Source organism: Misgurnus anguillicaudatus, unplaced genomic scaffold (assembly GCF_027580225.2).
Source record: "Misgurnus anguillicaudatus unplaced genomic scaffold, ASM2758022v2 HiC_scaffold_29, whole genome shotgun sequence".
Taxonomy (NCBI): Eukaryota; Metazoa; Chordata; class Actinopteri; order Cypriniformes; family Cobitidae; genus Misgurnus; species Misgurnus anguillicaudatus.
Window position 1 is genome coordinate 5001107 of NW_027395279.1, and position 20396 is coordinate 5021502.

At 35.9% G+C, this 20396-nt stretch overlaps 1 protein-coding gene across 1 annotated transcript; it reads left to right on the plus strand.

Annotated features, from left to right (window-relative positions):
- The first annotated feature begins 5324 nt into the window (after nt 1-5324).
- LOC129436712 (butyrophilin subfamily 1 member A1) lies at nt 5325-10731 on the plus strand. The gene is made up of 6 exons (XM_073864959.1): nt 5325-5382; nt 5608-5958; nt 6122-6394; nt 6531-6638; nt 8597-8623; nt 8937-10731. The coding sequence occupies exons 1-6, from the start codon at nt 5325-5327 to the stop codon at nt 9485-9487; spliced, it is 1368 nt and encodes a 455-aa protein (XP_073721060.1). The 3' UTR covers nt 9488-10731.
- Nucleotides 10732-20396: the final 9665 nt, after the last annotated feature.

Consider the following 20396-nt stretch of genomic DNA (forward strand, 5'->3'; position numbering starts at 1 on the left):
TCAAAAGTGTCAAATTGATTGACACATTCCCATTAAGATTGAATGCTGTGATAAAATCTAAAGGTGCTTAAACTAAGTTTTAGTTTAAGGGTGTGCACACTTATGCAACCTGGTTATTGTACAACTTTACTTGCCATTTTTTCACCACCAAAGTTTTCTTATTGTTATTAGCTTTAATATATAGGTTGGAAGTACGGAATTAAGTTGGAACAGGTTCCAAAATGATTCATCTTGTTTTCATTTTTTAAATCACAAAAACCTGCAATTTTAACAGGGGTGTGTAGACTTTTTATATCCACTGTATGTTAACACACACATTTATCTTATTTTCTGGTTAAAAGTTTATTTTGTCAAAAAAATCCTTAGCTAAGGTTTCTATGTGAGCATAGAAATGCAAACAGTAAATGATGTGTTTGTACTGGAAATGTGTATGTGTATTTGCACAGTGAATAATGAATCAGGAAGTCTTCATTGTAAAAAAATCTCCATTCCCAAATGAACATTTTCTAGTCCCATATATGACACACAGGGAATACAATGGAATAGTGGATTGCAATAAGGTTAGTAGTATACAACCTAATAGTTAAATAATATTTTTTTAATCATACCCTTACTGGGGGCTGAGCCCCCCTAAAATGAAAATCCTAGAATCGCCCCTGGTGACATGTGCTCGCAAAATGATTCGGAATGAGCACATTTTCAACATTTATTTGATTGAGGTTGAGACAGACAGCTTTAAGATCTACTGTAATGCACGGATCTAATATAATGTTACACATCAGATATTTTTTCCTCAACAGTTAACCAAACATTCACTTAAGACACAACAGATTATATCTGCATGGATCTCTTAGGTGCTGTTGTGATTTTCTAAACGTTTGTAAATTCTTTATCTCCTGTTTTTTACAAAAAAGTAATTTTGAGTGCAAACCTTTTTTTGCATGTTTGTAAATTATTCTTCATCATTTTTTGAGTTTACAGTGATCATATCCATACTTTTTCAGGACACGCCCTAAGATTGCGCTGTGCACTATAGATCATACGCTTAGATCATTAAAATAGGGCCTTTATTTTATCATCGCTTTATCTTCCTGATGGTCTTCTTCATCTCTGTCTCATGATTGAGTAACAGACAAGAAGATCATTATCCTGATAGAGACCGACATCATGACTTACAGTATTATCAACAATAAATGACACACTTCATTAAATCATCAGCATGTTTTGTTTAAAATATTAATGTAGTCACTTTGTGAAGTTCTGTCACAGTTCTGACTTCAGTTTGTGTAAATGTTCATGACTTCTGATTATACTTTGTTGGTTATTCATTTTTAGTCTGGTTGTAATTTGCTAATTGGGAGGAGAAAGTGAGACAAAGAAATGTAACATTAGATTGTGAATGAACATTTTACATTTGCTTGGAAAATTATTGTTGAGAAATGTTGACTGTTAGATCACAAAGCTTCATTTTCTTCATTGTGTTAAACACATGTGTCACATCAATAAACTTTTATAGTCATTTGTTTTTTTCTTATTGATTTCACTTTGGTTTTGTCACATTAAATAATATTTGTGAAACTGTCTGTGAAATCTTGGCAAGTATTGTAATGTTTTACCATTACAATTTTTCCAATTCAACTTTTTTTGCTTTTCAAATTAAACAGTGATGATGTTTACCAAAAAGTCTGAGCTTTTGTGTCCATTTTTCCATATAATGGGTTGATACTGATAGACGTGTTGAAAATGTTTTAAATCTAAGGAGGGAGGGTCATTATAGATGAATTCTTAGATGGGTTTAAAATAACATAAAACTAAAATTTTTATATTCTTGAGTACTTAAGTCACACAAATGTTTATTATACTTTATTAGTCCTTAAGAGAGAGGGGGGGGGGTGCTTTCATGTCACATTAACAAATCAGAAAACAGGGGCCTCGTTTATAAAATGCTATAAATTTTATATATAATGAATTAACGCATAGAAAATGCACATATGCCTCACTTTCAGACGTGAAATCTATAAATCGCAAATGAGCTTAAAATTGTGCACAGCTGAACAGTTGCAGATTTCCGTCTTTAAACGATTTCTAATTATTGTCATTGAGGCACCTGTTAATGTTTAAATCATTTTGAGCAGCAAGAAGCTTATATTTCCAAAAACCTGCAGCAATCGGACAAGCAAACGTCTGCTCTAACCCTGATGTGGCGATAAGCACTTTTCCACGTCAAAGACAGTTTTTATAAATATGGACTTTGTCGTGGATTTTTGCGTACACACACTTTATGATCAAATCTGTGCGTACACACACTTTATAAATGAGGCCCCAGATCTCATCACATCTGCTTGTCTAGTAAGTGTTAACAGCACCATGAACTGATTGCAATATCAATGAACTTTTAATGTAGCAGCCACACCTACTTTACACTCTTCAGTGCTTGTTACAGATATCTCCACTTTATCCTACAAATTCTCAACTGACTTGTCTTTGGGTGTTGTTGTCTAAATATGGGGCTTCTTCAGAATTACAGCACAGCGCTGTTGATCTGGGTTTTAATTCTGCTTTTGGTTCTTTATCATCTGTTATCTGGGTCTAACTCGAGAGATGAACCTCCAGGGCCAAAACCATTGCCACTACTAAATCTGCTAATGTTGGATGTAGCGAATTTGCGGGAGGAGGGAAATAACGTTATTTGAAACACTATGACCCTCCGACCGAAGCACTACGGGGATTCCCAATTAAGGGAATCTTAGATTTTAGCTCAAAGGGAATATTATGTATAATTAACTGTAATTAATTATACAAGTTTATCAGGCTTTACCTGGCGTAGCAGAATTAATAATAACAATTAATTAATATGTTCGTCCACCGAAGACATATATCCATAATCGTATATTAACGTCTAAGAAATGTTAATTTCATGGCCTTTAAAATTAACCTTCTCACTGATATACAGTGCTACTCGCAGCGTGTAGCTGTATCAAAAGGCAGAATTAGTGACTTTACTTTCAGGAGCATTGAACACAGAAACAATTCAATTGTGAAAATGCAAACCGGTTACTATAAAATGAAGTACACATAACGACTAACTAAACATACACACATACAATAACATAAAACATAGATGAGAAAGTAAAGATTGAAAAAGCTAGAGAGAGAGAGTAAAAGATTGGCAAAGCACTATTGCTTAACATCTGCACAAACCATCGGAAAATCTCTAAGTAGCGCCTTAATTTTATAAGGGGTAAAGCTTAAACATCAGCGAGTAAAACAAGTTTATACTTGCATTTGGCTCTTTGTGTTTTCGTTGCGAAGTTTCTGCTGCACGCGGTGCGAGCAAGGAGAGAGAGAGAGTCCAGATGTGTTCGTAAGATGTAGTCCGTTAAGTTGTTTCGTAGGGCGGATTGGTCCGCGTGGTTTTCCGAACTCTAGCGCAAAGTGCAAGCCAGGAAGACTGTCCCGAAGAAAGACAGGGCTCAGAGAAAAGATGATGAATCCGAGGGACTCTGGTTGAGTCTCAGCGAGTTTCCAAACTGCGCTGACGGGTTACCTGGGTAACCGGGCGACTGGGCGCTCATGAATGAACTAAGCCACTGACTGAGATACTGAGCGAATCGTTCGAATTGAGCTATTGAGCGAACTGAGCAATTGAGCTATGAGCAAATGAGCTATGATGGCTTGGGCGATAGGCCGTTTTGACCTTTCACACGCCCAGCCCATTTTGGGTGTATGGCCAATGTGTGCGCGGGGAAACAAGCCTTTGTTCTTTCAGACATCACATTTGCATTATGATAAAAGTTTGTTTCCATAACTCTTCAAATCGATACTAAATGACATTGATGCGGCTTATGGTAATATGATACATAGAAATGATTGGGAAATAAAGAGTAGATTAATTTGATACTAGACAAGACATGGGTTTAAGATCACGTTGAATAATAATTTCATACCTAAGATATGAACCATGCTACAGTGAACAAAATCTAACTAAAGTGTTAACACACAGTTACATCACACATACATGATCATGCAGTAAAGGGATATAACATATATATACATTAAAACAGCTCATTGTGATTTTTAAATGTGGTTTCATCACAGACATATAGTCTGTGCCCCCAGCTGTGTCTCTGGCAATCGTCGAACGACTCTGATGGAATTCCTTTGAACGTCCTTTTACGACGGCATTTGTTTTAATTGTTGCCCACTTTACAGCCTTGATAGGTGGTAGATATCTGGGTGATTGTGTTATCAGGACACAGGGTTATCTAAAGTCACAATTTTAGGGCTGTTTACGATCCAGACGCCAAATGGCCTCAATCTGACTCCGAGCCATTTGCTACATGGGTTTCAACAGACCATATTTGAGTCTCTGTGAGGTGAGTTAACACAGAACCAGACTAACCTGACTGATGAGATACCAGACACAATACTGTTTCCAAGGAACTTATAAAACTATTTCATACAGGTTAAAGATCTTAAGTTACATTGAATGCTCTGAATCATTAACATATTTGGAGTCTCTGAAAATGAACTGAATCTCACTCCAGCTGTGGGCTTCAGAATTACCAAACAAACTGTGTGCTGTCAAAAGTTTTGATATCTGTGGCACTGAAATGTCAGACAGCACATAATCTTCTAAAAAATTAATTTACTTCATATCAAATATTATTCATGTCATTGGCATATTATATGGTGTAAAAAGCAACCTGAACATTTAGGTGTTTTGTATGAGATTCTTTTGTTTTGAGTTTTGTTGTTTGTCCTTTTTATAACTTAATAAGATTTCATTTACTGTCAGGGCAAAATGTATGGTGTTGGGAAGAGAGTAGGCTATTTGTATGTTCATATGAATTATTTGACAAATACAATAAAACCTGTATTTTTATTATTTATAAGGAAATCAATATTTCTTTTACATTTATGACTGCAAACCTTCAAATTTAGATAGCTTAGTTTATGTCATAGCAAATATTGACCCATGAAACAGTAAGAAAATTACCATCCCAGACCTAAAACACCACAAATTCCTGTTAAACCCTTAAAGCTTAAAGATTTTAGTCCACACACCGAGAGAAAATGAATTCAGATTCCTGTTTATCAGAATAATGGGAGGAGCAGTGTGAGCATTTCAGGTGTATGAGATCAGAAGTGAAAGTAAAATTAAACAAGTTTCTGCTTGATCACACAAACTCCCATAAACAGAATTTATTAAGACGGGGTAGACGATTGTGAACAAACTTGTTTGTATTTGTTTTTGTAAATGTGTTTGTGTCTAAAAACATTTTTTATTTTGTCATGTTTTTGAAAACCTGTGTTTTGGAGTGATGGAGTTCATTTGTGTGACTCTGATGATTATTATTGGAATTACAGACTCAACAGCAGGTAAATATTCACATATTATCAATATAATATAAACTTTTTGTTGTTAAAACTGTCTAAAAGTAGACAATAAAAGCTGATAATAGAAGAATGTTTAAATGCCCATTGTTACAAACAATGACTATTCATTTATTTTTCATGAATGGTTACTTTAATTTTAACATGATGATGAAACCACACAACACCTCTCTGACAGCAGATTTCAGACCTGTTTTCTGTCTCTTACAGATCAGTTTGCTGTTGTTGGACCTGCATCTCCTCTCCTCGCTGTATCTGGTGAAGATGTGATTCTGCCCTGTTCTCTCAAACCCAACATCAGTGCTGTAGACATGAGAGTCGAGTGGTTTAGACTTGATCTCAAAGACTCAGTAGTTCATCTCTATGAAGATCATGAAGATAAAAACACAAATCAGCTTCAGTCGTACAGAAAAAGAACTGAAGTGTTTAAAGATGAACTACAGAAAGGAAACACATCACTTAAACTCTCAAGAGTTCAGATCTCTGATGAAGGACTTTATAAGTGTTTAATTCAGTCCAAAACCAAATATGATGACATCACTGTTGATCTCAATGTTGAAGGTGAGCAAAATCCTGAAAACCAACATTGAACAAGATTTATTTTTCTTGTAAGTGATGTTCAGTATTGGTTTTAGTGCTTGTATGTTGTCATAATCACAACAAGCCAAAAGACATTTTATAAAATAATCACTAAATTTATGTTTTTCATTCTTGGCACGTGTAGCTATAGGTAGTCATCCACTCATCACTGTAGATGGATTTGATGTTTCTGGTGGACTTCATCTTCAGTGTGAATCTAAAGGTTGGAACCCTGAACCTGAACTTGTTTGGCTGGACAGTGAAGGAGTCACTTTGACATCTGAAACTACAAACACACAGAAAGAGACAGATGGATTCAGAGTAAAACACATGATCACTGTATATAACAGAGACAGTAAATATCACTGTAGAGTCAAACTGAGACATCACATGATGGAGACTGAGATTATTACATCAAGTAAGTACACAAACACTGATTCAGGGTATGTTGTTTATTTTGTCTTATGATGATTTGATGCAGTAATACATGAAAATATTCATAATTGAAGTGAATATAATCAATGATATTAGATAAAGAGAGTTTTGTTTTACAGGTAAAATGTTTAACTCTTTGAGGTCATCAGTGATCGTGATTTCTGTTGGATCTGTGCTCAGTGTGATCGCTGTAATATTGATCGCTGTGTTCATCTATAGACACAGAGGTAACATTCATGTTTGTTATATTTATTATAATGTATGTATGTACTGTATATAGTGTGACCTAAGGTTGGTTAGATTTAAAGAAATGTTGTTTCTTGTTATCTCATCAGTTAGTGGAGTTCAGTGTGAAGTTTTTCAGGTTTAGATTTACTTCATCTTTAACTGAACACACAGTGATTTGAGATTTCACTTCAAGCGCTTAGTCAAGACTTTATATTTATCAAACAGTTTTATCATCTGTGTTGTGTGGAGTAAACTAAACTGCATATCTTGTAAAGAGATCACAGTGTCAAGTGGACAAATCAAAATTTAAACCAAAAAATAATCTTATAAAATAATGTTGTATGTTTGTAGTTGTTATAAAAAATATAATTGTGTCATTTTTCTAGAAGTTCCACGTGAAAAGAAGAGAATAAAAAATGGTAATTAAGCTTATATTTTATTATTAATTTTAATGTGTTTTGTGTTTATTTAAAAACTGTGTTAAACATATTTACAGTGTAGAGTAATAAATGTGCGTGAATTACACTTAACATGAAGTTGAATCAATAACACAAGACTGAAGACAAGAATCACTGTCCAGTGTGAACTTCAAGCTGTATTGTAATTGTATGAATTATATAAAGTTATAAAGAGTATTTCTAACAGTCTTGATGTTCACAGTTCACAATAAGACAAACATCATGATTTAAAGCTGTTTGCTGTCTTAGGTCCTGGACTGTGTGTTGTCATTTACAGTAAACATTTATCAGGAGTTGTGCGGTCATCTTTACTTCAAGATTAACAGAAGAAGATAAAACAGTTTCTGTAGTGACCCATGAGTCCTGATCTCAACCTGACTGAGATACTTTAACATCATCTCAAATAAAAATACATCTCAGTAATATTGATGAACATAAAGAGTTTAATATGTAAAGAGGATCAGTGGAGAAATATTATTGACTCTTGTGTTGATCTGAAGCTGAAATAATCACTCAATACATGAAACACTCAGTGAATGTTACTGCTGATAAAAGAGAGAAACTCAGTCATTATGATCAAGAGTTCACAAACTTTATCCACCTGCACTGTAAATGTTTACACAAACATCCGTGTGTCTGTTGTGTGATTTAAGTTTAGATGATCAGATCAAATTCTGATAAACAACAAACAAACAAACATTAAATCATTCATTAAAACATGACAACATATTTAAATGTTTCTGTTTGTACTTGTTGTTTTAACTTTAATTTAATTTTGTTGTGTATATCTATATTCTCTTTACAACTTAAACTCTCTAGAACGTCAAACACTTTCACTGGCTGTAGAAACTGGTAGGTTTATTTTCAATGTCTTTATCAAATTATTAATTATTAGACAAACTTTCATTTGCAATCAAATTTAACACACTGTCCCCTGGTTTCACAGACAAGCCTTTAGACAACACTGTAAAATATTTGCTGTAATTATGCAGCTGGTTGCCAGTAAGTTACTGTAGAAGATAAAGACTGAAAATGTTTAATGTTCATTTAACTTTAAACAAACTGTTGCCAGTAAATAACATAAATGTAAAATCTACAGTAAATTACTGGCAGCTGTATTACTGTAATTTCTACAGAATTTTTTTACAGTGAAGTCTTAGACTAAAACATACGTTTGAGGTGTCTTAACTGAAAATAACTTACACATACAGATCTTAAAATATGCCAGTGTCATTGATTTATCTCAGGATACATATCAGTAATACCATTTTCTAAGACATGTTAATAAAAGATGTTTAAACGTCTTAATTTAACTAAAGGCCTAGTCCTGGCTTTACTCTAGCTAAGCCTTGTCTGTGAAACTGGGCCAGTGTGTCATATCATATGTAAGTAAAACAGATTTATAAGATTTTACTGTGGATGTTATAATCTTATTGTCAATCTTAAGTATAATTGTGTTATGATCTCTGTTTAACTCTTTACTGTCTGTCTGTTTTTAGTGAAATCACTGTTTAGAAAATATGCAGGTAAGTTAAAGTTTGATGACATCATTAAAGTGTTATAGATCTACAGCTGTTAGATGAGACTGTATGTGGTTTTATTGACTCATTGAACTTGTTTGTTATCATCTTTATATTTTTCATCTGTGTTCATTTGTTGTTATATATTGTTTAGATTTGTCTTGTTTTGTTTCAGTTAATTTTCTCTATGCAGTGTGTTTATGTTTGTTTATTTCTCTGTAAAGTGATGTTGTGTTCTAGAAAGACACAAACTAATAATATTATTATCATCATTATTACAACATTCATCTATAAAGCAGAAATCTCAATATTTTAACAGTGAATGTGACTCTGGATCCTGATTCAGCTCATCGACATCTCATTGTGTCTGATGATGGGAAACAAATGAGATATGAAGAACAATCAGAAACAGTGAAGGATGGAGATCAAAAGTCAAATAACAAGTTTGAGGAACGTTACTGTGTTCTTGGAAATGAAGGATTCACCTCAGGGTGTTTTTACTATGAGGTTGAGGTGAAGGGGTTAAGTGTTTGGGCTGTGGGTGTGGCCAGAGAATCTGTTGAGAGGAAGGAGTGGATCTATCTGAATCCTGAGAGAGGATACTGGATGTCTGGTTCGAGATATGGAGGGTATCTGGCTAGTGAGGGTCCATCATCTGTTTATCTTTCCTTGAGTGTGGCGCCTCAGAGAGTCGGGGTGTTTGTGGATTATAAGGAGGGTCGAGTCTCTTTTTATGATGTGGAGTCTATGTGTCATATCTACTCTTTTACTGATCAATCTTTTAATGAGAAACTATATCCTGTTTTTTCTTTAAGTTATGATTTTTCTAAAAACTCCTCAAAAGCACCACTTATCATCTGTGATTTCTAAGGAGATTTGATCTAAAAATATAAATCCCCTACTTAAGTTATTTTTGTAACTTTGAATGGTATTATACACAGGGATGTTTGTCTAATTTTCAGAAACATGTGATGATAAATGATGATGGTCGTTTTTTGTCCCCTAAGAGAAACTAGTTTTGTGCATACAGTACATACATGTGATGCTGTATAACAAAACAAACACATGAATAACAATCACACAGTCGTGTCATTCATCAGTTTCATGCCCATAAGAACAAAAGGTTTTATCTTTAACATATGTGATCTTGTCTGTGAAAACCCAACTAAAGTCATTGAAATAATGTCTATAACTGCAGTGGAAAGATTTGTTGGTTGTTGTGATGAGAATACTTTTCAGATGAATGTTAATAAAACTGAGGAGGTGATCACGGACCCCAGATCAGTGGAAGACAGGAGCTCTGTTGTTGTTCACAGTCACGACATTAATCAGGTTGCTTCCTATACTGTAAATATTTGGAGGTCCACATCGACAGTGAGCTTCAGTGGCATAAACATGTGTTAAGTGTTTGTATACAAGAGTTCATTAGCGTCTAGACATTTAAGGAAGATTACAATTATTTATAGTGAGCAGTAATGTTGTATATATTTTATAAAGCTACAATAGAACTTATTTTGTGATATGAAATTATTGTCTGGTTTGGGAGTTTAATGTTTAAAATGAAAACTCAAATAAATAATCTGTCGAGCGTGTCAGGGAAAATCATTAAAAAACACAAGCTTAGATATTTTTGATCAGTCCATCATACAGCAGATTAATAAACTCTTAATAAACTCTTTACATGTGTTCAACTCTGAGTGATGTGTAAGAGATTTTAGGGTCCTGGTATGTAGACATAAACAATATAAATGTTCATTTATTTTACTGTAACACTGATAATAGACTTACTGTATATAGTAACTTGTTTAACTAAAGGCTGTGTGTTTTATATTTTCCCATTTTGGTAATGCATTATAATGGTATTGTTTTTTAAGGAAAGTGATGCTGATGTATGTGTGACAGTTGTGGATAATGTTTGAATGATGGCTGTATGTTGTGAGTTGTTGTTTTTTTGCAGCAGTGTTTCTCTTGTCTGAGACAATAACGTCACCTTGACCTTGAAGTGTATAAACATCATCCAGATGAGTGTAGTTCAGATTCTGGATTGAGCACACCTTTAGAAGGATTCAGAGTAGTTTTCCTTACATGTTTGATTCATTAAAGGCATTAAAACAGCTGTGTAACCATCATAGCAACACTAAAGAGTCTCTGGACAAAGTACATTTTATCTAAAGTGTAGTGATCGTCACACAGGACACCAATTGTGTTGTACACAAGACTCTAGAGGTGTTACTAGTTTTGGTCACGTTAACTCATTGTGTGTGTGTGTGTGTGTGTGTGTGTGTGTGTGTGTTGAACTCACTGAATGGGTTAAATGAAGAGGTCACATTCCAACTATGGGTTAAATTGGCCATTCTGACCCTTTAACTTATGTAGGATGATTTTATGTAGAACACACACACACACACACACACACACACACACACACACACACAAATGTTGTATCAAATTACCATTTGATACAAATTTTCTTTCTATTTTCTTTTCACTATTCCAATTAAAATAATGATCATGTTTACCAAAAAGTCTGAGCTTTTGTGTCCATTTTTCCACATAATGATGTACAACACTTCAAAGCTTAATCTAATGTAGGCCTATGAGATCATATTAAATGGGTGAAGTCATTAAAAAATTATCATTACCGCAACATGATATTACATTAACAAATTTACAAAATCATGTTTCAGTAATGAGAACTAAAAAGTTGTCTAGGTACTAAGACAAACTAAATTTTAACTTTTATCTGGAGAGAAAAAATAAGAACTGCACCTGGTAGCCATCTTGTGTGTCACAGTCAATTATGTCCCTTCCAACTATTTTTTTAAAATGTTAGTTCCTTAAAGGTGACATAGAATGATTGAACGGGGTATTTATCCTTGTTCTGTGATGTGACATGTAGACAAAAAAATTTTGTTTGTGTCTGTAATGCCTTAAAAGCTTCCTAAAAACCTCTCTCAAATAGCTTTATTAGGGTGGGGGATTTTAAACAAGTGGTTTTGCACCTATTTGGCTCCCCCTACTGGCTTAACTTGCAATCTCATTACAGATTGGCTGACTTTGCTGCCACTCAAAAAATGTAGCCAATTATTTTAAAGTGAAGGGGCAGTTAGATGCCTGTGATGTCATAAGCATCAGTTTTTCAGATTGGGCCTTTTTCTGGCTGACATTTTTAAAAGAGGAATTTCTATGAGACTGAGATTTTTAGCATGTCTAGCACTTTTTGTATAGTGAATGCAGGTAGACTACAATTATTCAACAAAGACAAGGTAAAAATGTTTTTTCATTCTCTGTCCCCTTTAAGGGCTTATACAATTATTGAAAATTGTTGCGGAGGATGAAAAAATTGGTCTTGGACACATTAATATTCCTTATTATTGTCTCTCCGTTTACCAATGATCACCAAATACCACATGTTTCTTTACTGTAAATGTTTATAGTATAACATGCACTGGCTTTTAATGTCTAGCAATTGTGGTGACACTATGTGTATTTTTGTGTATTTATATATTTCTTGTTGAAGGTTTTTATTTACTGTTTTTATTGTTTTGTTTTTATTGGAAAGCACTTTGGTTCACCTTGAGTGTTGTAAAGGGCTGTATAAATAAATGTTGATTGATTGATTGATTGATTGATTGATTGATTGATTGATTGAAGCTTTTTATTTTTTAGATTTTTAAATTATAAATATTTCCGTCTCAAAGAACCCAAATACAGTCATGGACTCTTTGCGGTAATGAAAATGTTCCCCTTAAATGTGGCAAAACTACAAAATTGGTTTGTACGATGTCATTTGAAATCATGTGCAAAATAGTACATGAAGAGATGTTTGTAACTGTATGCTTCTTGCGCTGGTGCAAGCTATTAGTAAATCTGCCCCTTCATCTAATAACACACATATTTAACTTTTCCAAATGATTATTGGTCAATCTCAGGTATTGGAGGATGGAGAAATTTTGGTAAAAGGACTGAAAGTAACAGGACTAGCATAGATTTAGCAAATAAATGAAATATTGCTGAATTAAATATGTGCTAATAGCATGAAGACTGAGCAAATTCTAGTGATTTACCATTTTTTTATTTTAAAGTAAACCGATAGCATCAAAGAAATAATATAGGTAACCAGACTGAACATTAAAGGAACAGTATGTAGGATTGTGGCCAAAACTGGTATTGCAATCACAAAACTTGTGGCTAAAACTGGTACTGCAATCACACAACTGGTGGCCAATACACAAAATGACAACATAAACATCAGTTGAGGGCTGCAACTTCAGTTTTTAAATGTCAATATCCTGGCCAGACCAGTGTTGTCAGTGATATAAATATTTGAAATGAAAATTATTTCTTAATGTCTAGTGACATTTCAGGGCCATTTTATGATTAATTGATATAAATTTCTTACATACTGTTCCTTTAAGATTGATATTCACAGTCATAGCATCAATATAAAAGGGACTTTTGATCTTTACATGACCTTCAGAAGATCCAGATGATGTCACTTTTTTCAGAGGGGTGAACGTGTTGGGTAACAGGACTGAGTGAAATTCTGGGGACATAAAAATTATTAAATTTTTCCATTGGTAAAAATATGTAAATCAAAGATGGGATATAGACCTACACAAATATGCCAATAAAATGATATCTGAAGAATGTTATGCTTTATATTTAAAGGTAAAGTATAGAGATTGAGAGCAGTGATGGATAAAAATGCTGTTTTCCAGTGTTTTATGTAGTTTTTATTAATATTTTAAATTATAAAGTTTAAATTTGGTGTAAGATTAACATGCAGGACAATGCTTAACAATAACATTTATTTTAGAGTTTTCTTGCATGTTTGTCCAGAAATGGCACAAATTCGGTAGAATGGCCAACATGAAAATATTTAAAATTCAAGTGAATAATCATTGATATTAAGTGAAGGGGTTATAGGACCCAAGGGAGATGCAACTAGGTGTTGGGACGTCAGTGGAAAATAGTAATTAATCAATAGGGTAACATGTTGATTATTTGCTTTAACAATTTAAAAGGCATTTTTAATGGCAACATTATGTTTTATAATTAAGCAATATCGCTCGAGTAGGAGTGTGATATAGCTCTATATCATCACGGCTGTGATTAGGCCAGAGGCACGAGGCCGCAGGCCGAGTGCCGGAGGCAATCACAGCCGTGATGATATAGAGCTATATCACACGACTCCGAGAGCGATATTGCTTTTATACAACAGTTCGACAGCACACGTTTGAAAAACGAAAACTAGAAAACAACAACGGAGTTATTTTAAAAGCCTCTTTGTTTGAGAACTACTTCTTCCGCCACGGATTTGAGGGCGGCCAGAATGACAGGTAAAACTTTCGGCTGCTTTGAAGCTCATAACAACTCAATGGACGGAAAAGCCGTTACTTTATATTACCGTTTCTTGGTCACAAAGTGTAGTTTTAAGATTAGTTCAGTCGAGAATGTATCTGTATTATATTTAAATCTGCAGTCGATTAGTAAAGATAGCGCCTGTTTGAACGTTTGCTTAGTGAGATTCGGTACGAATGAGAACCAAAGCATGAGCTGACGTCAGTGTTTACTCGCCCCGCTGACCACCGCCCTCTCTGTGTTACATCTCTGAAAGGGATTCCCTGGCTCTCATCTTGGCCTTGTTTGTTTATGATCGTCAAAATGAGATCAAATCAGCAGTATTTGGTGTCATGATCAAACTAGTACTTGTTTTTTTATTCATATTTAACAGTTAGTGTCTTTTGTGTTGTTATTGTTTTGGCGCGAGGTAAAAGTTAATAAAACTATACTTGTGTAACGTTACTATTGTTTTGTCATTTATTCTTAACGCGATACGAGCACTCGATTATTATTATTAAACTTTGTTCTTGTCAGTACTATATAAAACGTTTTTTTATAAGTGTCAGAGAGATGTTTTTGCATGCATAAACTAATGAGACACACGGAGAGCGTGTGTTTTTCCATTCAGAGATGAGCCTGCTTAGGACCTCCATTCACTAGGTGGCGGAATAATACGAAAGGTGAAGCGGTTACAGTGCCGTTATCAGCACAATATCGTATAGCTCTTAGCCAATCAGATTCGAGAACCAGAAAGAACCGTTGTATAATATTATTCATATTGCTTTCCCCAAACAGTTTAACTGGGTGTTTATACATAAAGATGTCCAGCTGGGTCTGTTTTAAAATGATGATCATATCTGAAAAAAAGCTTGACAGTCTTCTATTATAGTACAACATTTGCATATATTAATCATGAAATAGTAAGTTTTGAAAGTTTTCTTTTACAGGTAAAGTGTTTAACTCTTGGAGGACATCAGTGGTCCTGATTTCATTTGCTGTTATATTCAGTGTGATTACTGGGATATTGATCGCTCTTCATCTATAGACACAGAGGTAACATTCATGTTTGTTTTATTATGTTTACTTTTTCAGGTTTAGATTCACTTCATCTTCAACTGAGCATACAGTGATTTGACATTTCACTTCTCATACTGTAGTGTTTAAAAGTCAATAATTTATACTTTTCAGACAGATTTATGATTTGTGCTGTAAACTGAACTGCACGCATTATAATGTAAAGACACCTCAGTGTCAAGTGGGCAAATCAAAGTTTAAACCAGACAATCTTATTAATGGAAAATAATGCATGTTTGTAGTTGTAAAGAAATAGCTTTATATCATTTCAATGTTTTTTTTCCACTTCAGAAATACAGAGAAAGAAACAAAGTGAAGACGAGAAACTAAAGAGTGAAGAGAGGAGACTAAAAATGGTAATATTGGGTCTCATTCACTAAGCATGTGTATGAACAAATTTGTTCGTAAAATGAACAGATGTTTTAACTTTCAAATCATGATTCAACAAAAACTTTCATACTAAAATTTATTTTAAATCTATGCAAAAACTTAGACCACACGTGCACAATAATCATGAACAAGGAAAAAGAACCCAATAATATAAATTTGTGTTATATAATTTATATATTTTTTCCTTGTTCATGATTATTGCGCACATGTGCGCATACGTTTTTGGCTTAGTGGGCATTTTTTTTCAAAAACTGTTATTTCAGGACGCAGCATTGAGTTCTCTCGAAAAGGAACATCTCTGTTACGCCTGTAACCTTTGTTCCCTGAGATAACTTGACATAACTCCTTGTGCCTGTAGCACTTGCTTCATTTTTCCAGAAGCTGGCATACATTGTTTATGCTTCCTATTTATACCCTCTGGTATCTGCCGTCACTTGTGACATCATCTCTCGTTGCTGATAAAATAGGAACTAGTTAAGTTATTTAGATGCGTGCATGCTAAAGTTTCATTTCACGACGCAGCGTCTCGTTCCCTATCTCAGGAAACATAGGATACAGTAGTAATCAAGATGTTTTCTATGTAAAGAGAATTAGTGCCGAAATACTATTGACTCTTGTGTTTATCTGAAGCTCAAATAATGGTCATTATGATCAAGAGTTTACACAAACATCTGTATTTCTATTGTGTGATTTAAGATTAAAAATTAGATCAAACTTGACAAAATAGTTAAAATAAGTAATTGACACATCAGCATTTTTATCAGAACAAGGATTTCTAAGTGGGCTATTGACACAAAATTTCCACCAGATGTAGCCATCAAGCCAAATATTGAATTCATACAAAGAAATCAGGACATTTAAGTATACAAGTTGAGTCATAATAAATAAAGTGAAATGACACAGGGACTAAGTATTGAACACATGAAGAAAACAAGGTGCAAAATGGCATAGAAAGGCAGGAGATCACCTGAAATCTCTCAGTATTGAGAGAGAAACCCTGCCCCCTATCAGTACTAATTGATATCAGCTGCTTTAGTCCTAATTGATGGCCTATAAAGGCTTCGCATTAACCAGCAGGCACACAAGAAAGACTTCATGATGGGTAAAAGCAAGAACTCTTTCGAGATCTATGTAATCTTATCATTGAAAAACATTTTGATGGGAATAGTTATAGGCGCATTTCCAGAATGCTGAATGTTCCTGTGAGCACTGTGGAGGCCATTATCTGGAAATGGAAAGAGCATCACTTCACCAAAAGCTGGCCATGATCAGGTGCTCCATGTAAGATCCCTGTCCAAGGAGTCCAAAGGATAATCAGGAGAGTTCTCCAAGAGCCAAGAACCACTCAGACAGAAGTAGTAAATATACGGCACATACTGTCAAAATGATTGATGATGTTGACCTTTGACCTTAGGGAGGGGTAACCTTTGACCTTAAAGTGATTGATGATGACATTTGACCTTAGGGAGGGGTAACCTTTGACCCCCGAATGATTGATGATGACATTTGACAGACATTTGACATTAGGGAGGGGTAACCTTCGACCCCAAAATGATTGATGACAACCTTTAACCTCTGGAGGGACTAACCTTTAACCTCTGGGGAGGGATGATCTTTGACAGGTGATGATAAATTATGAATGACCGGGGTTATCTCCCAGGGGCCCGATAAATCATCAGTGACCGGGGTTAGCTCCGGGGGCACAATAAATCATTATGTCTTCCTACGATGAGACAATAAAACAGTGTTTACGCAGGTGGTCATCATTAAAACCACATTCCGTGCACCCATCATAAATTATATAAGGCGGGGCCACAATATAATAAAAGCCGGAAAATACAGCAGTTACGAAAATCACAAAACATGGATACCATGGATACGCCATGCAGCTCACTCAGTACACCGGAGAGTGAATGGCAAATTGACTTGAATCATCTTGGTATGGCTCCGAAAAAGCCGCGTGGGCATATCTGTCTGACAAAGTTTCTTCATGAAAATAAGAACATCGTTGGTGAGGAAATTTTGCTAGAAAGTAACATAGTCGTCGGTTACAAGTTTAACAAAGAGACTCGTACTGTAATACTCTACAACACTGAGAAAAAAGGTGAATATACACCAGGACTGGACTCGCGCATCGTTTTCGGTGACAAGGACTGGACGTTGTTTTACAACAATGTCTGGAAAGATCTGAATGATTGTCGCGAAGAACCATTGTACATCGCGGAATGGGATGCCATAACGCCCAAAGGACGGTACAGAGTGGTGGGCGACCATTCTAAAAAGAGGCCGGGAGACTGCATCTACTTTTTCTTCTGCAAGGACAACACAAAGCTTCGCGAACCGCTGGTGGGAGTTCTACGCGACGAACACCACAGTCTCTATGAGATGCAATTTTTGTTCAAGTGGCGCGATCTACGAGGCATGGAAAACATTTTTTCAACCATAAACAAAATGTTCAAGTGGTGCGACATGCATGATGGTTATTGCAAAGTTAAAGTACAGCTGTTTCACCCCGAGAAGTGCGCACGTGGCCAATACTCGCTCGGTCCGTCTCCGCCCATTAACTACGCCCATTCGTCACGACAGCTATAAGGCGGTCGGTGGTCAGTCTTCGCCAGCAATGTCTCAACACTGCGATTCAGATAACATGTCCGAGCCTTCTCTCTACATCGATGACGACTCTTACAGCGATAACGCCAGCCAACACTTACCCGATGACGACGACGACGAACCTACTGAAGAATTCAGACGCCCCTCGGAGGAGGGGCTAAGGCGTCTAAAAGAACTGTACGCTAATGCTACCGATAACGCACTCGATAGCACAGATGGCTGCTTTACAGACGTCGGATTAAAAATCATTAAAGGAGTGATCGGAGTGCTGCTAAACCACCTCGTCAACAACAAGATCAAGCAAGAGTGTCTGGGGTGCGAGATAAACCATCCTAGTCAACGTCGACATTCCTGTCTGTATGAACCGCCCTCATACTTTTTCGACGCACACTTTGGAGAGTTCGCAGACAAGCTGTTTCAACCCATCCTACATCCCATCGTCAACTACGCTCTATAGCGCAGCGGGCTAAAGGCTGATCCTCGGGCTATTCAAGGAGCCGCAGGAGCTATTCTCCACGAGTTAAAAGACGAACCGAACATCATCTCGAAACTAGAAGAAATCTCAGAAAACCTGCAGGGTGACGACACAGACGCCCTAATTTTTGACATCGTCGATTTCTGGAAAACGAACACCGTTAAAGAGTAGCCATCAAAAGATGGGGAACTTCTGCAGACCGCGAATCATCATACCCTCTTTGTTTAAAGGGTATTACAAAAGGCAGCTGATAGACTTGATGCATAAGGCGATCGAGACGAAAAATGAATCGACCACGGAAAGCGTTCGTCTTGCAAATTTCAAGGAAAAAATGACTGTTGTGAGAGGACTGTCAAATTCATGGGCCGATATGAGTAACTTCTGCATTAAAGACCGATCGTCGGTCTGTGCTAGCCTCAAAAAAGTTTTGGACGTTGTGTGTAATTGTAGAGATGAGATGGGTATAACAGAAATCATGACTATGTGTACATATGTATCCGAGATCTGCCGGACCCTGATTTCAAAAGATGAGAAACACGAGATTGGCAAAATTGTAGAAACTCTGGTCGACTACATGCTCGACCGAAACATTATGTCTTGCGTACATTTTCTCGACTGGCTGGATATAATATAAAGTCATATCAAATGTCACTATCTATCCTACATGTTATCATGTAACCCTTTTATATACTTATGTATTCATTTATTGTAACATCTGTTATATGTAACCCTTTTATATACTTATGTAACCATTTTTAAACGCCTATGTAATCATTTAAATAAAGTCTGAAGCATAAAACTTTTGTCAACCATTCTTTGCGAGCGGGGAATAAGCTAACATGGCAGAGCTCATGAAGAAAGCATATTACACGCCGTCTAACCCCGGATCGTTAGGAGGTAAAAAACGTTTAAAAGATGCCGTTTTAAAGGACACGGGCGTCCGACTTACCGATCAACAGGTTTCAGAGTGGCTGTCAGGGGAGGACGCCTACACATTACATAGAACCGCTCCTATAAAATACAAACGCAATAGAGTCGTCGTTTACGGTGTGGATACACAGTTCCAGGCGGATCTTGTCGACATGTCCGCTTATTCCACGGACAATGATAATATAAAATTTTTACTGACATGCATAGATGTGTTTAGTAAATATGCGTGGACGCGCGTGCTAAAGAATAAGAGCGGGGCGGAGGTTACTAGAGCCTTTGAATCTATACTCAACGAGGGGCGTGTTCCACAGAAATTGCAGACGGACCAGGGTAAGGAATTTTTTAACAAGCATTTTCAAAATTTGATGAAAAAGCACGACATTTACCATTTCGCTACCGCCACCGATTTGAAAGCGAGCGTCGTAGAGAGATTTAACAGGACATTGAAAAGCAGGATGGGGCGGCTTTTAACGGCCACTAATTCACATCGATACATCAATGTTTTACAAGACATTACGCAAGGATACAACACCGGTTATCACAGGAGTATTAAAATGCGACCGGTCGATGTCAATAAGGAAAACGAACCCCTGGTGTTTCAAAACCTGTACGCCGGTATGAAGAACGAGACGCGGTCGTTTAAATTTAAAGTAGGCGATGTTGTGAGAATTTCTAAAGTCAGAGGCACTTTCGCCAAAGGTTACGAGCAGAACTACACAGAAGAATATTTCACCGTGGCCGCACGTGTGCCGAGACAGCCTCCGGTCTACAGACTTTCCGATTATGATGGCGAAATAATCGACGGTGTTTTTTACGAAGAAGAGCTACAAAAAATTATCGTGTGCAAAGACAAGGCGTTTAAGGTAGAAAAGATTTTAGGCGAGAAAAAACAAGGCCGAAATACGCTCGTTTTAGTTAAATGGTTAGGTTGGCCCGCTAAATTTAATAGCTACG